At 31.1% G+C, this 19,563-nt stretch overlaps 1 protein-coding gene across 1 annotated transcript in view; it reads right to left on the reverse strand.

The window, feature by feature from the left end:
* Positions 1–2,858: 2,858 nt before the first annotated feature.
* LOC126773056 (neuropeptide SIFamide receptor-like) overlaps positions 2,859–19,563 on the reverse strand; it is a 146,589-nt gene continuing 129,884 nt past the window's right edge. Inside the window, exon 3 of the mRNA XM_050493690.1 lies at positions 2,859–3,691. Within this exon, the coding sequence (XP_050349647.1) occupies positions 2,923–3,691 (769 nt within the window). The 3' untranslated portion in view covers positions 2,859–2,922. The remainder of the gene's footprint in view (positions 3,692–19,563) is intronic.

Below are 19,563 nucleotides of genomic sequence, written 5' to 3' on the forward strand. Positions count from 1 at the left end.
TTGGCTGTGAAAATGATTGTATAATATTTTGATTGTTTTGAACAAAATTTAATAGGAACGCAGAATTCAGTGTAGGGGTGAGTCCAGTAAGAATGATATTATTTCTCATACAGTAATTCCGACTCATTCATTTCTTAATTTACATACAGGTAACTTGTAACCTAGTGATAAATAAACAAAACAAGACAAATGTAATAATTTTAAAACCTTAATATTTATGTTTCCAATTGTATTATAATTCTTTCATTTCCGCTTATTCATATTTATTTACAAATATCTCATTCTAATTATCATATTTAATAATGGATTTTACAAAGATAATCAGCTTTTTATGATTACGTTATATATTTATTCTCTTTCACACATAATTTAAATTAATAATACTAGAATGAGACAGAGTGTTCAATGAGTTACGTCGAGAATGAAATTTTCGTTTTAGAATAAGGATCTTACATATAGGAGCAGCGTCTTGAAAGCGACCACAACGAGAAGTCACTTATATAGTTTTTGCCACACTTGCGCGACTAAATACGCCATAGAAACTTTAGAATCTCTTCATCGCACATGTGTGGTGGTAGCTGTATTGTACTATAGAATTATATTGCCAACATTTCCGCTTCTAGCACAATAGTCTTTGATCCTTTATGTATTCATATAAAATTATATATATTGTTATAATCTTATATCTAACACCAAAAACAGCAAATCATATTAGCGGCATGATACATAAATGCGTCCATCAAAAACAATCATTAAACTACCTTACACTAGAGATTATTTACATAAAGTGAAAATATGTAATTATGAATCATTGTATAAATATATAATTACATTCATTGATAAAAAAAAAACAATTATTAAAACATTAATTTCATTCAGTAACGTATAAAACTATAAATTTTTATCTACACGTATCGACCTTCGTTTTAACTTTTCATTGCGATCCGTTATCGAAACAAATTTTATTAGGAAGCATATAAAAATAGCTGAAAATATTTATCACGAAAATTTTACTCCTTCAGAAGGATCTATATGCTTTCACATCAGTCTTGCAAGCTTTGACCTTCTCTAAATGTTACACATACAATGAAAATATAAAAAGCTCATTTTTATGCCTACCACATTCTATCCTATAAGACTTATTCAAAAATAAAATGAAGCGAAAATACGATTTTGAATAAGAAAAAAATCGATACATAAAATGAAAAAGCTCAATTTATTTAGGAAATTAAATTAATTTTTTAACGCATTTTACATACGACGCCGCATTCCTAGTAGAAAAATACATTTATTTTTTATATAGATTTGTTTTCTTTCTTTTTTTTTCTTTTTATATAAATTTATTTTGTATGTGCTGTAATTGTGTACTATTCAAATTTCATTTATTCTTAGTAAGTTTATTTATTTAAAATACATCGGTAGGATACAATGACATACAAGAAAATATAATATTTAAATAGATATCTCGTTAAAAGCTATTTTTTTTAATTACCTTATTCTAATCTTACGAAATTTCATTATAATTATTAACATTTTGTGCATTCAAAGCGGCTCTTCGCCTATAAAGGCGTCGATATTGTTTGTAAAAATGCGATATTATTTTTGTATTAAAATATCATTTTTACAAACTTCTAGTAAAATTATCCTATAGACTAAATTTGTTTATTTTTTATTGTGATTTCAACACAGTAACATCCAATGGATCTTATATAATCTTAGAGTATATAAGCTACAAATGAATTTTGTGCGAAAACTCTGGTCGATAAATATTATTGATTATTATTTATTGCGTAGAGGGCTTATGTTCCCAAGTAATTTATTATTAGGTATATACTTGTATGTATGAATTACTAAAAGAATTTAGTTATATATTTACGGAAAATATATATTTTTTAAATTTAGAATCCTTTTTAAGGAACAAATATTTAACATATGTTCATATATGACGAGTTTGTTATATCAGCGCAATATTTAAAACCAGTGAATGAGTGGGTACATTTTGGTATTGTACTTCCTTATATATAATCAAGAAAATATAACATATAGTAATAAACCCACAGTTAGGTATGTACATAATATTATTTCAGATTATGTGCTGGATATATATATATATATATATATATATATATATATATATATATATATATATATATATATATATATATATATATATATATATATATATATATATATATATGTATAAATGTTATGTCAAGGAAATAAATCTATTTTCTCTACGAATACCAAATTCACGTTCTAGTTAAATTTTGTACTTATTTATATAATAAAAATATCATATACATGACGATAATTTCACTTAGAGTTTATATAAAACCTAATTTCTACTTCAACCAGATTACAAATCTTATACTAATATTATGCATGGAGATACAAAAGAATTACTCTATCATAGAAAATACATGCAATTAACTATTTCAGTTTGAGTTATCTAAGAAATCCACGTAATTATTTCAATATCAAGAAATCTGTTAAATTAACGATATGTTTCAAAGAAAAACAATATGCAACTGTGGTAATCTATTTGAACGAATTACTTAAAACATATATATGTTAATTTAGAATCTGTAATCAATCGTAAATACAATAATAGTTATATCAACGGGTTTTCTGTGCGTTTTCACTCCATAGTTATTTACTTATATACATTTTATTGAATTACGTATAAAATTACATATGATTACATTAAAACATGATACAATCATTTACTTCACTAGATTATTGAATGGTCACGTGAGTCGAGTAATCGATTATGACACGGGACGACACCAAACAGATGAACTTAAATTCAAGCACAAAATTGTTATGTCGATATGCAGAATAACGTCTCTATTTGCCTTGCAAATCATACGAGACTGGAGACCAAAGGTCATATTTTAACACCAAATATCCTAGATAAAGATCTTAAACACCTGTGTTGTTGAATATAAATGATACTGCGTTCTTATCAACCGGTGGTGACCGTCGTGTCATCGAAGCGTGGTTGTTGTTATTGTAATGCCACGATTTCCTCGTAGACGTACTTGACGATTGTAATGCGATCGTCTCATAGTAACGCAACCTGCCGCAACACTTCCTGCTCTTTATAATCGCAACGAATCCCTTCCTGTATTTCTTATTGAAGAACGCGTATAAGATTGGATTGATGCAAGAATTTGAAGCTCCAAGCCATTGAGCCAGGGGCGTTACCACTGGGAACATTTCTTCCTCCCATTTCTGAACCGGACCGCCCAATTTAATCCTTGCAAAGATTAGGTAAAGTGGAAACCAGGACAGCACAAAGAGAATCACAACAGCTACCAACATTTTTACAACTTTGACTTTGGACTTCTGTTGCATTCTTTCCATTTGTGCATCTTGGGTATCAGTAGGGATTGATCGACGCCATACTTTAATCCAGATCAAAATATAGCACATTGTTATCAGTACCATGGGTAGAATGTAACAGAATATCAGGTTTCCGATGACAAAGTAGAGGACTTCGCTGATAGGGTTAGGCCAGACGTCTAGGCAGAGCTGGACGTGAGGGTTGTCGTCGAACACGACTACCAAGTCGAAGAAAAACACCCAAGGTGTAGTGACGAGTATAGCGAAGATCCATATGAAGACGATCATCATCCTGGCTCGGCGTTTCGTGATCTGGCATTTCAAAGGCCACCAAATGGCCAGAAATCTGAAACAAATACATACGGTTATTTAAATGTTGAAATTTATAACTATTCTGCTTATAAAAACATGGTCTTTCTAATTCTAAAGGTTAGAATTAGGATCGAAACTTTTGTTTGCTCTGGTTTTTGGGTATATTACGTATACTCCATGTTTATACGAAGAAAGTCTGATTGGAAAAGAAAATTCAATTAAGGTCCAGTTCATTTGACTTTTATGAGCATCGGTCGAGTTTAGAGACGGTAATGATATTTACTGTTGTTAGCTAAACCTATTACTAAACTACATATGTATAAATGATTATAATATATTTGTACTGGCATTTCCATAAAAAACTTTCAAATTAATCTTGTTTTAAAAATACACATAATTTAAAATTAAAATAAAAGTCTTAAATTATTCTTCACTATTATGTGTATAATAAATAAACAGTCAATTTTTTTGTAAGCAAATTTATATTAAATATTATGTATATATATTTGATAATGATATATAAAAAGCCATTAAATACCAATAAATTCTGAAACAAATAATAATACACTATGCATCATTAAATCCTGTAATCCGTAACAGCCTGTGAATGTTCCACTGCTGGGCTAAAGGTCTCCTCGCCCTATTTTGAGGAGAAGTTATGGGGCTTATTTCACCACGTGAAAAAGTGCGAGTTGGTGAAATACATATGTGGCAGAATTTCAGTGAAATTAGACACATATAGTTTTTTCACGATGTTTTCCTTTACCGTATAGCACGAGATGAATTATAATCACAAATTAAGCACATGAAAATTCAGAGGTGCTTGCCCGGGTTAGAGCCCACGATCAGCGGTTAATTCATATTCATTAAATCATATTCCTTACATTCGTTTCATTTTTATCTATAAACCTCATGTAAACAAATATATTGTTGTTATCTAAATGATTGTATAAGATCACTTCTTAAGCTGTAATGCTTGACGGAAACAATGCTATAAATTTATGTACAGTTTTAATTACCCATTAATTGCACCCTCTGCAGTTGCAACCGAGATTAAAGTAGTAAATTTTCTGAAATCGACCGACGATATCGCTCGGAAGACGTAAATTCACTCAACCGGCGTATACAGTCTGGGAGGGTAATTGGCTCCAGTAAAAAACAAGGAAATTATGAAGATGCGGATTGATGGCTCTCAGACTCCGAGGATAGAGACCCCGTTTTAAAGATGTTTTCGAAACTTTTCTCTTGATGACGTTATCTTCAATAATAATACTCAATAAGTATAAATTTAAAAATATAAATATAAAGTTTTTATAATTATTATGAAAAAATATTTAATAACGTACTTTAAAAAAAATATTATTTATTTATCTGCTGACGGTGCTCTACTACAAACGCAAAAACGTCTCCAAAATGATTTGAGTGTAGATATAAATGTAGACAAACAACAGGAAATGAATATAGTTCAATGTCATCCTAAACACATTATCGTATCGAATAACTAATGCTTAAACATGTCAAGTGTCATACCAAACCTTCAATTCATTCAGTATAAAGCAATGTACAAGGACAGAGAAAAAAAAAACTTTGTGTATAATTTGAACACTTAAAAATGATCACACAATAAATAAATAGCTCTTAAAAATGATCACACAACTTATAAAAAATAAAAGTCTAAACTCAAAATAAACTAAGCTTATCATCAAGCATTCAAAATGCTTACTAATATTATAGATGGGAAAGTTTTGCTTGTTTGTTTGTTACGCTTTCGTGTATTAAATACTGAACCGATTATCATTAAATTTTGCGTGCACGTTCTCACAGGTACCTAGCATGCAGACAGTGTCGCAGGTCGCAGTGTCGCAGTGTTAGATAAGAGAGAAAAACTATTCACAGAAATTAACTGTGTGTAAATCTTTTTGTCGTGAATATTTTAGAGCTTACTCCACCATGCTGCTCTAACCCCCCAGTTGCTAGATACACATCTTGCAAATTTTCATCATATACATGCATATTTCTTTACGATGCCACAGCCAATATATAGATAGTAACGTAAATGAAATTCTGTAGTGCTTGCCCGGGATTGACCCCACTATATTTGTTTAAGATTCACGCGTTTTAACCACTGACGATATAACGTCTTCATTTAAATAAACGGTAGTTGACATTATAAGCAAATATTAGAAGCTTCGTTGAATTATAGTTCTGATCAATATCGATTGACATTCGATAAAATGATTAACAAACAAGTCTTACGTCTATAGTATTTGACGTACGCTTTTTGCGTATATGAAATTTCGCGTAAAAGTTCGTGGTGCACCGAGTACGAATATAATTAATATTAAAATGCCAACGATACGCAACAATTTTGCTTATGAACTGGTGAAAATATACTTGTGTAAAAAATTTAATAAAATGATCAACTTTTACACCTGAAGTAACTTTTTTTTATTTTTTATTTTCAAATCGTTGTTTTGGCCATTGATCACATGATATAAGTATATACATGATTGAGATATCAAGGTACATATTATATAACTATATAAGCCCAAAACCGCAACGTCTAGATTATTTGACATGCTTATTGCACTGTAGTTCGTGATTTTGGATGTGTTCTATGCAGATAGTAATTAAATTTTAACGAATCCGAAGATGTATCACTGGCGTTGTGAGATGATGAAGAAATTAACCTGCAAAAGTAATATGAATTTCTGTCACACACACTTGCATACACGTGGCTCACCTCGTTTCTTTATAAAAGAAGTTTTTTTTGTTTAGTCACTGACTGACTGACACTCGAACCGGTTATAATAAACACTACATTAAAATCGATCATTGTACCACAAGCTTTAATATATATCGACCTTCAAATGTCACAATTAATATACAAGTTCGTAACAGCATTCAATCAATGATTTTCAAATGAATCTAGGCCAATATTAACGTGTAATTGTGCCGCGTAAACAATTTATGTAATCTAATCGAGTACAAAGTAGGGTAATGTATTTACATTGATTGTTTGTATGTGTGTTAATTAATTAACTGCAATTGCATTTGAGTAAGCTTCCCAATTTATTATAAGTTGTAACACGAGAAATGCTACATAGCGGAAGGAATGCTGAAACTTATTAATTATTATAATATAGTTTTTATGCGATTAAGCACTTCGCTTTGAGATAGTTATCACTGCTTAAAGTAAAAAAATGAACAGCATGTTGATGTATCACGGCTAAGCTAAGGCCTCCACTCGGCTTGAGCTTTGAACTTATTCCACTCTACTCCAATGCTGCTTGAACCTCTGCAACAAGTTGCAGAATTTCATTTGGCACATGCAGGTTTCACGTTTGCCATCGCAGAAGACGCGGTGAAAATTACTATATATTAAGTGTAATAGTAATAAAGGTTTATTTCTCACAAAAACCAGCTCATATAAATTTTAAACTAAATAAAGGAATATTATTTAATATTAAAACAAATAAAAAAAATAACATAAAAAACCTTTCATGTTTGATTTCATTCAAGAGTACGAGCTAAAAGGTTCTAAAACAGCCAACCGACACCACTCAGAAATACATGATCGAAAACAGAAAAACAACTCGAGAAAAGGCAGTTGACGGCTTGACAAATGACCTGTCGTATTGTTAGGCCCACAGAATATTGACCTTATGCATTTTATTGTTTTCAGGTTCAATGACCGATGGCTTGTATTACAAACGCTTTATAAGAGATCAGATGTTCTAATCGCTTGAATATTTCGATGTCGTGTTTTCATTTTTTCGCTACTCGACGACGTAACTAAGAAGGTTAAGGTTATATATTTTTATATTACTTTTAAAGAATAAATATTATATTTATCAGTGAATTAATTTAAATATAATGTTAGAATTTTTTGATAAATAATGCATATTTATATTCTGTATAAGATTATATAGATGATAAAAATAGTTGCTTGTTGTGTAAATTATTTATACATAAAGCGAATGTTTGCGTTATATATTTGCTTAGAATATATAGATTTCTTAGTAAACATTATGATAAAAAATATGTCTTGAAAGGATAACAAATATTGAAATTATTATTCAGGGACCATATTATTTCTCGTCTTCTGCAGAGCCGAGATAGCTCAATGGTATATGGGCCGCTTAGCGTTGTGAAAGTCATAAATTCGACCCTTGGGTAAACGTCTTGGGTAATTGGAATATCAATTATACCTAAGCTTTACATTCAATTAGAAAGTCTAAATAAGTAATAACTTAAAAATATGTTACCAGAATTCTTTATAAGAAAACAGATTACGCAAAAACGTTGGAGCTCACATTGCATTGAAATCCAAAATCTTGTTTTTATATAAAAAAAAAAACAATAAATATCATAAAATAATAATTAAACTTTCGAATAAATCAAAATTTCAACAGTTTCCAGTCGTATCCCGTACACTTATGTTAGCTGATCTCATAAACCCGATCAGCAATTTGGGTTAAACGCGGTCATAATTCACGAAGTCAACGAATAAATTACGTATAATTCGGAAAAGGTGAAGAGGCATTTGACTTAATCATCACTGGGGCCAGTATATCGCTTTTTACCAATAAAATTTTGAAATGTAATAGTTTCGTGGGTGACCATTTTTTTGTTAGGATTATAATTGATTCTACATTATACAATGTACAATATTATGTTGTTACAAGGACGCACTAGTGTACCGTTACTACAAATCTGCCACAAGATTATAGGGGAAGCTATAAACGTTTTCAAATTACATATTATGTATTGAAATATAATATTTTTAATGTATGCTGGTGAAATTGTTCTGCGTTTATTTTCGAAATTATAATAAATTATTCATTTTAGAATATTATAATAACTGTAACGATTGGGCAGAGGTCTCCCCTTGAGCGTGAGGAGAGTGCCTCCGCTGATCCGCTTCGCCGAAGGAGACCGGGGAGAAGACGTCGGCGCTATGCAAATCTTCTCCTCCCGCCGTGAGAGTGTCGCTGGGGCTAGGAGGTCTCTGTACCCCGAGATCCCCCTAGAATTTGGAGGCGTAAAGACGGGCCAACTTTCGCGGCGGCACGGTATGCGCAAGCAATCCCGTGACGTCTTCATAAGACGGAGTGGGAACCGCTGGTTGGAGTGGCTTTTAGTGGGTATTCCGGCGCCTTCAGCGCTGGCGAGTCAAACATATACCCCCACCTTATGGGTGTTTCTCCAGCGAAAAAAAAAAACACCTGAAAATTCAGGCATGGCAGGTCTTTCATTATGAGTGTTCATATATTATTATTTAAAAAAAATGCAATTACAACATTTACACATTGTCTTAAATAACCCTCAGATGAATTCATTATTTTTATAAGTAAAATATATTACGAATTGCCGATAAATACGAGATATCGTTATATTGATAACTTTCAAAATATTTAGAAATTATTTATCATGTCAAGGCGTTTGTTTCCTGTATTCTTTAAACATATCCGATTAATATGTGCGATTAGAATTTACGATAATTTCCTCTCAATTTACAATATAATATATTAGAAATCACACATGTGCTTAAAGTCTCTTTACTTTAATATTTTGCAATTATTTTGATCAATTAACTTAATATTTTAGACATAATTAACATTTGCCTGCGGCTTCCGTTTGCTTGCGACAAACTTAAGGTACTTGTTGGTGGTGAAAGGATAAAATTGTCACTTATAAGATAGCCATCTAATTATTTTAGTTTTATCGCCTCGTTAGTCTAGTGGTAATAAGGCTGCAGATCCCGGGTTATTGGATTCGTGTCCTAGGTCGGGACCATTAAAAATGATATTAAGTTTTTCTGTTTGTTTATGCTTTAGTAGAAATATTTGTAAAAAATATAAGCTATTATGTCTTGAAAATAAAATACATTTATTAAAGAGAACGAGATTTATTATATGGTTACGTTCTTTGTTTTTAGTTATTATTAGCGTTCTTTCATAAATAACAATATAAGTCAAACAATTAACGTTTTATTTAAACAAAATATACCGAAACTACCTAACTCCAGAATAAATCATTCAATAAGAGTAAAAATAATAACGAAGCGTGTAATTAGCATTCGTTGATTTACATATAGGATATACAAATTTAATTTGTATTTATATAAATTACATACCATGAAAACATCCTTATATATATTACTCACCTATGTATTTAATTAAGCGAAAAAATAGTAATTTTCTTGTAAACTGACGTATCAAGTGCACTTGTTGTTATATTTGCTTGTTTTATTATTTAATCAAGTCAATACTTCAAAAATGCTTATAGAAAATGAGCTAAATAATTGAAATTAAAGCAACAATTCTCTTATCAGGATTCCGTGATAGTAAGATGAACTATGAGAAAAATGAGTTAAATTACAACTGAAATTATAGCAACGATCATCTGCTTATCTGGATTCCGTGATAGATGTATTATTATAGTGTTCGTATTTCATAAATTTTAAGGAACCCTAAAAATCAAACTATCAATCTTGTTAACCGATTGACATTATATTGTTGGTGATGTAAGGTGACGTACGCCCTTTTCACTTAAGACATCTTAAATAACGAACACAAAAGCCTGTATAATGGCAAAAATGCTATAATTATAATGAAAAAAAGAAGCTTCGATTTACTGTATAATGAATGGTGCCTTGGATGCATAATGAAACCGACAGCGGTTCATTGGTAAAAATAATTGAATTAATTAAATACTGTAGACATTTTTATTGGCACGTTTCTTATAATTCTTTATGGATTTTGACGATTTTAAATTCCCCCACATGAGGTGGGGAGGTATGTGGGACTCGCAGGTACTGAAAAAGCCGGAATACCCATTAAAAAACCAGCGGTACCGTCACCGTCTCTCGGGAGATGTCACGGGATTGCTTGCGCATGCTACCCGACGGTAGGATGGTAAGCGAAATCTAAAACAACGCAAACGCAATTCTTCTTACGAATGTCAAAACAATGACAAGTATAGATAAACCAGTATTTAAATGAACACTTATGTATATTCATTCATTTTATTTATTTATTCAAAAGGCACACCAACACATCAATATTACACATATTAAACACTTATAGACATAAACACTGAAAAATATTTAGAGAACGTTAACAAAGGAATATATTGACTACCCGCTCGTTAAAAACAATCAAATAATTTAATAAATTACGATAAAATTAACTTCAAAAATGCATAAAAGATAAAGAAATATTTAAAGACAAGAAATAAATTAGCATTAAGGTCATAATTATTGGCGTTTTTTTTTTCTTAAACGAAGGTATCAGAACGTATGTCAAGATTTGCAATTTTGGTGCACAAAACAATTAATGTCAAAACAGTTCCCTCAGTTTGGAATGTACACCGAGAAGAGTAAACTAGAAGCTGTTTATCTTCCTTCATTCTATCCTGGAATTATTTTATCCTTATATGGGTAATGAGTTCGCTTCTATCATAAAATTCAGCAAATATTTTTCTCTTAACCAATTCATATATTAAAATCTCACTATAAAAACCATGAAGCCGTGCCTATTAGACGATAAATATTATATAGATGATAAAAAAGCGCGGAGTATTATCGCTGATTATCATGTTAGATAAATTATAATTTAATTGTATTTGATTAAGATACCTATATAACTTAATTGGGGTTAATAGGAACTATCGAGCTTCTTACTGGTTTTTTATTTAAAATGTAATTTAATCTTGTTAAATGACGATTCAAAATTACTTGAGTAAATACTTTATTTATTAGACTAAGGAATTCATATAGAATTGTTGTATTCACTTTCTTTTACATAATTATAACAGAGTAAAGGAGTGTTGATTTGGTCAAAGTCGAATTCATCTCATGTCGTACCTAAGCCGAGATGGCCTAGTGGTTAGAACGCGTGAATCTTAACCAATGATCGTGGGTTCAAACCCGGGCAAACGTCACTGAATTTCCATGCGCTTAATTTGTGTTTATAATTCGTCTCGTACTTGACGGTGAAGGAAAATATTGTGAAGAAACCTGCATGTGTCTAATTTCATTGAAATTGTCACATGTGTATTCTACCAACCAGCATTAGAGCAGCGTGGTGGATTAAGCTCCAAAGCTTCTCCTCAAAAGAGAGAGACTTTAGCCCAGCAGTGGGACATAAACAGACTGTTACTAAAGGAGTGTTACCATCCCATCAGATTATGCAACCGGAGGATTATAGTGAAAGGATATATTAATATGAGACATATAAAAATAACAGTTAAAAATAGCTAGTGTACAAATCGTAACCTCGTGGAATCGTGACGAGAATGCTAGTAAGTAATTCCCTTTTGAATCGCAATTCCGATTCTCGGGGCAAAAAATGAACTTTTGTCACCAGAATAGGCAATAAGATAAGGTGTTATATTTTTAATAAAAGTTTTTTTTTATAATACGTAATATATTATATTTATAAAACGATATAAATGTAAAAAAATGTTCACATAAAATTAAAGTGACTTGTCCTCACACCTCAGTTGTACAAAGTGTTCAAAAATATATTTATTTTATTAAAACCGTACTTAACATAAACACAACATTTTACTAGACCATTTATTGTCATTAACAGTCAATAACACGTTTCGATCCAATCGAAACGACAATTCACGCGATCTTTACCGTCAAAACGGAATTTCGACAAGTTAGTGAAACATAAAAACTCGTTCACAGCATATTGCAATGCTTTTAAAATGAGTTCTCTTCTAGATTAATCGATATTATTGTACGGTGACAATAATTCGATACATATTGCATTAACAAAAAAAAATTGGCGCCCTAAAATCAGTCACGCTTGACAGCGGTCTGAGCTGTTCGACATCGGCATTGACATAAAAAAATGGCATAATTATACATGTATGTAATGCGCTAATTCATACACTATTAAAATAACCCTTACTCTAATTGTAATAAAGTCGATAACAGTGTATTATAAGCTACTTTTAGTATGTTTTAATTCAAGTTTGCTAATCGAGTTGTATGCTAACCATACTTATTATGGAAGAAACTATCGAAGTAAACGATTATTAAAAATTTTAATTTCCAAATATGCAAAGTACATTGATTATTATTGACGTTTTTAATGATATCGTTATCAAGATGTAGATATATGTGCTTTAACGAATGCTAAATCAGTGTCGCGACACGTTTCATAAATTTTAATTACGAACAAGCTATAAAAATCTTTAATACTTAATACTATTTCTTACTCAGGGTTGTCAGATATCTTAAGTATTTTTTTTTTATAGAATAGGAAGGCGGACGAGCATATGGTCCACCTGATGGTAAGTGGTCACCAACGCCCATAGACATTGGCATTGTAAGAAATGTTAACCATCGCTTACATCACCAATGCGCCACCAACCTTGGGAACTAAGATGTTATGTCCCTTGTGCCTGTAATTACACTGACTCACTCACCCTTCAAACCGGAACACAACAATACCAGATACTGCTGTTTTGCGGTAGAATATCTGATGAGTCGGTGGTACCTACCCAGACGAGCTTGCACAAAGCTCTGCCACCAGTAAAGTGTCGGGCACATTACACCGAGCCCAATATAATGTAAACATTCCTGACGTTTCTTTGAATTGTTTTGTTATTAAAGGAGCATTATTTTGAATAATTACGAAGACAAATTACGTGCAAAAAAAAAACCTTGCTTGCTGCGCTATCTAGTTAGGCCCCATGTATCCTATTCACTGAGATTTACCAGTATACCATGTGGGCTCGTTTCATAGCAGCATATGCATATAATTAAAATATTGTTATTTTTAAGTATTATAAAATGCTTCGGAAAACACAACAATATGTATAAATTAGATATTTTGTGTATCAAAGATATAAATGTTTTAGAAATCTGTTAATGTTAAATTTAAAAATTACAATTCTTTTTCTTTATTAAAAGCCAATACATTTTGATAAATATATATGATCGGCACGTGGTATAGACGATGATATTGACGCCAATCACGAAATATTATGGGTAACACAAAACCTCATTACGCCCCATTCACTGATGTAGGAGATTTGATATGACAATCAACAGTCTTATTGTCTCATTACAAAGAATTTTCGAGAACCAAATGAGGTAGTCGCATTAAAGATAATCTTGTCTCGGAGATAATAAAAGATGTAAGCGTCTGTTGTGAAATGTTTTAGAGTATCGCAGTCATAAAGATCCCCATTTTTCCGTCCCTTCTCAGCGTATAAGTGATATGAATCATCGTTTTGCGTAATACGAATGGCGTTTCTTGAGCTTTATTTTTTTCAATTCGGATTTTTTGCCAATTCTTTTATATATTGATAGTACAGTTAAGACATGTGATACCGGTAATTCTTTAAGCCAGGGCTTAAAGAATTACCGGCGGAAAAGCATTGTGTTGAAATGAAGTTTGAAGTTAACCAGGGCTAACTTCAAACTTCATTTTAACACAATGCTTAGTTGTTTGTGATAAAAAAAATTAAAAAAATTGTGCATCATTCAAAACGGTCAAGAACAAGATTTTTTTTTATAATATTTTTTAATATCATAACGTTGTAGACAAAGTTATGATTGATGAGAACCATTTTTACCATTCCAAAGTTGCCACTGTGATAAAAAAATGTTCATTCAAATAGGAAAAGAGCATTGATTTGATCCGTAGAACGACAAAATTCATTTTATTCTACCCTATTTACCCAGAACTTGTACAAATTACATTAAGAAGCAATTTAATATCATTTGTAAGAACTTTTGATTTCAATAAACATATTGCAATTAATCATATAATTCGAGTATTTCGTTCAAGATTTATGTGAAGTGTCAATAATTCCATAATTTTGGCGCCCTAAAATAAGTTACGCTCGACAGCAGTCTGGGTTGTGTGACGGTGGCATTGACATCAAAAATAGCATAATTGTACATGTATGTAATTCGCTCATTCATAAATGCATAAATAAAATAAACCTTACATAATTGTAATAAGGTTGATAGATCTTTATCAACCAAGCAAATTGCTTGAACTAAGTTTTTTATTAGTAAGAAGATGTAACAGAAATCAGAGATTCCCCTGCTGATAAAGTAATAAAAAAAAAATTCTCAATTACCGCAATTAATTTTTTTCTTCAAGCTATTTCTTTACTTGGGTATAATTGTTGACATATCGTTTAATTAGTATAAATTAATTAACTCATTACTTTAATTATTTATAATATATACAAATTACAATTGAAACATTTATACATTTCAATACAAATATCTAGTAAAACACTCAAACTGAGAGGTTAAAATAGTACAATTCAGGTAAATTGGACCGTTCGGTTTTAAGTATATCATTGGTAATATATTTATAATAATAATAGGTGAGATTTTTTTATGTTTTATCATTGTTTTTAAATGGTTCTTTAATATATTACAATAATAATGGCTTGCGCAGGACAGGTATGTGCCTACAAAATATTGTAAACAGTCAAATATATTAGAATATTTTTGAAAAAACTGAATTTTACAGTACAAAATAATATGGAACTTCGGGACCTATCTCAATTGTATAAAGTTAAATCATTCAAAGCGGTTTCTGGTTAAAAGGAGACGATATACACATACGAGACAAAAATATTATATATCTTTCTAAATTTGTTAAAAATAAGGCAGGCAATAATTAACCATCCGCACGAATCAAACAAACAAAACCTACCATAGCTTATTTTTATGTGTGTTATATAGTTTTGTTTGCGTGAAATGAATCAGCTTTTTATTGAGTATTGATATGTTCGGATCTCGACAATATTTTCCAAAAAGATCAGAGCAATATATAAAACCCTTTCAAGGAGAACCGGAAAAATACACTTTTTTTTAATTTAACGACACACGATAAATGATATAAAAATTGATATATGACTTCTGGCAAAACCTTTAAAAATATCAAAATTACAAAACGCGGTACATTAAGTTAAATAATATTTATAAACATTAATCAATCTTTCATCAGTACAGCTTAAAAGTCACAGTCATAACACCTTTTGTGTTACAGTAACGAGGTCAAAGGTCTCAGAAATGATTTAAGGTACGCCGTGTAATGGAATTAAATGTATGGAGATAAGATTATAAATAATAAATTATGATTTTTTTAAGTGAAAATCTTACGGTGGCATAATTATTATAATTGCGTTCGTTTCTCCGTAAGAGAGGCTTGTTTACGAGAAATCAGAATTTATCAGTGTCTTTAAGTCTAGAGGCGGTACTTTCGTATAGGTTATGGCTTGTTTTTATCTACTTAACAAGACAATGGAGAAATATTTTAACGTCTTTATAAAGAAACTATACATCTTTTGAATTGTTACTAACTTGATATTTAAGTTTGTCAATTATAATTTAAAGATAAATAGATAAATTCATTCGATAGACAAACTCAGGTTAGGTCGAATTACATTAATACAATCCAGTGGTTTACGACTTATGAGAAAAAAAACGTTATTAAAAATGTATTTTTTTTTTTACAACAAGAGCTACTATGATATCTACATATATTTTAATCAGATTCTTCTTGTATTTTTTTAAATATTAAGGATAATTTAGTATTGTATTGAATGTGGTATTACTTTTAGAGGTGGGTGGAAACACATACATTACAAACACCAAGACAAGACTATATTTCTATACAATTGAGCCCCATCGGTCTATGAGAGTGATGAACAGAGATAGCAAGAAACAATTCAAGCGCAGTACCAACAGCTTAAAATACACATGAGCTTAAATATCGACACAAATCGCGTGCTGCTCCTAAGAATTAATTGTCAGAAAAACCCAATAACTATTTAACCAGGCCCTCGTGATTAGCCAATAAACCAACGAGACGTTAAAATATAAATGAATCAAATGCAGATTTTAACATATATCATTGATATAATTTTAAAATGAAATGAAATGTTATTCATATTTTGTAATATATTAAAAATCGCAATCATTGAAAGATAGAAACTCTAGCGACAAGTTCTTAATATTAATTTAGCTTCGAGCTTTTTTGAATTAACTGTTATTTTAATCATAACATGTGATTGAATATGCGACCTTCATATGTATCCAGATTTTTTCACCGTTAAACTATTGCAGTATTTAAAAAAAAATCAAGTAAGCCGATGAATAATGTTATTACCGCAATTCTTTTCGATGTTGTAACATTTTGAAGTGCAAGTAAAACCAGTAATAAATTACACGATAACTGTAATTTTTTGTCAAATTACAAGTTTTTATTTTGACGCGATTTTACTTAATTTGCCTTTTAACATGCATTTAACAGGTAGCCGTTTTAAAATAAAGTAATTTTATACTTCGTTTAAAATGTAATAACATATAAGGAATTCAATTTCGATACGAATCGCTTGACGGATTTTTAACACCAAATCTTTCACTGGTTCATCCTTATCGTTAATTGTTACGTAAAAAAAACTTACCTTATTCATAAATACTTAAATCTCACATTTAAACAATTATACCACAACCTTATCTAAAGGCACAGGATATATAATAAAGTCGACGTTTATGCAAAAGCACCCATTATGGCATAATAAAATAACATTAAGTCATATCAGTTTATGTTTGGTTAGAATAAATAACGATCTGTTTCTAAAGAAGTATCATGTCTTATATTTCAAGTGCTATCATGAGAATTGGAGCTGGACACTAATTGGGAGGGTTAGGTGTTTTAAGTTTCATAGGTTTACTGGTGGTAGGGCTTTGTGCAAGCTCGTCTGGGTAAGGGCCACCCACTCATCAGATATTCTACCGCAAAACAACAGTACTTGGTATTGTTGTGTTTCAGTTTGAAGGGTGAGTGAGCCAGTATAATTACAGGAACAAGGGACATAAAATCTTAGTTCCCAAGGTTGGTGGCGCATTGGTTATGTAAGCGATGGTTAACATTTCTTACAATGCCAATGTCTATGGGTGTTGGTATCCACTTACCATCAGGTGGCCCATATGCTAGTCCGCCTACCTATACTAAAAAAAATAGATCTTCGTGTTCATTGTCAGAAATTAAGAGAAATTATTTGTTAATTCTATTTAAACATAAAACAATTACAAAGTACAAGATATAATCTCTTTTTTTATTATCAAAATGGGGATCCACCAAAAAAGTGTGATCATAAATAATCGGGAACCGCTGATCTAAGGGATATGATAGCAAGCTTGTAAATCATACCGTTTTGAAGGTAAAAAACGGTGACGCTAAATCGATACTAATCGTCAATCGAAAACCGAGATACGGCGTTACGCTATTTTGATGCGTGTATTCTTGAAATGTTATAGTTATTTTATTTAATATCGCTTATCACTTTTTGATATTTCACGATCATGTTTTGCGCTGAGTTACAAGTGCTAGAAGGTGCTAATTGGGCGTGCCCGGCCCACTTAAATAGCCTGGAAGGCAATTTGTATTTGGGAGCTCATGATTGACAGCCGTATGAACCACTTGATAATGCAGTCCTAACCGATTTTTCCATTGTGGGCAAACTCACGGAAAATTATCCAGCTGAGCAGGACATAAATACGTGCGCAAACACAGGTGCACTCTCTTCACTCTTATAATCCGATAGGAAGACGAGGTTAATCCAACACGGCTTTACGAGCTTAACCGAGGTAGGGGAACGTGTACACTTCCAACTACTAGACTCCGGGCTACTGAGGATGAACAACTTAATAAAGCAACAAAGCAAGAAATATCCTATATTTACCGCCTAACGATGGTCACTTTGCCAATAGCATGTTAATGTACGTAAATAATTGCTTTTATATAACATCATATATATATTTGAATTTAATTTTTACAATTAACTTATTAATATACTTAATGCAGTCCAAACCAAGGACACAACTCGAATTGGCATACACATATAATTGTAATAGTTTTTAATATATTTATGATTATACGATTAGATAAATCATCGAGGACTTCTATAGCTAGCGGTTATATGTAAGTTTTTAAATGTCTGTATGATTAAAATGTGATAACCGTACTGACGTCATCATGTAGAATAACTGATCCTGAGAAAGATTGGTTCCTAAATGACAGCAAAGTAGATGTCGTTCGTTATGGAATACGCTTGATGATCGGCACTGTCACACTGGTTGAATATAAAACTTTAGTGTAATTATTGTTTTTTAAATATATATTTTTTGAATAATATAAAGATACGATAACGACACAATTCCTTGATTTTTTTGGATCCTCAAAAGGCTTCTATTCATTTTAAGGTACTATTTATTATATTGCTTTATCGATCCTGCTAACATTACTGGTTGGATTACAAATACTGAAACTCTGCCAAAATAAGAGTAGCCTACGTGAGGGCTCAGTAAGACGTATGTGTCTCCTGTGTGAACACACCTCGGCTTAGTACTTTGACGCATGGATTAGGCGCTATAGCGGAGCCTGTCGGGTCTAATAAGATAGGCCTATTATGGTATAAAAAACAATTCAAAAATATTATATAATGCTATTACATTATGAAGTCAAATTTCAAGATAAATTTCATTTAATCCACTGATTTTGACGTCAGACCGTGACGACCATTAAAATCTTCGGTCATTATAATATTAACAAGATATATCAATAAAAACGTTATCAATTTATCGTTTTGTCCGTATTTAATGACAGATAATTCGGTATAATATATTTTTATTTATTTTTCGTCACATAATATATTATACGTTGTATATGAAACTAGATTATCTAAATTAGCATATTGAAATTAATTATAATTAGTACTTTCATACTTATTTTGGCAAACCAGTTACATCATGATACAGTAATTGGACCAGCATTAATTTCATCCGTTTAATTTGCTTATAAGTACTTTTTATCCGGAAGGTTAAGTTGACAAATTATTTTGTTTCAA

Source organism: Nymphalis io, chromosome 13, assembly GCF_905147045.1.
Source record: "Nymphalis io chromosome 13, ilAglIoxx1.1, whole genome shotgun sequence".
NCBI lineage: Eukaryota > Metazoa > Arthropoda > Insecta > Lepidoptera > Nymphalidae > Nymphalis > Nymphalis io.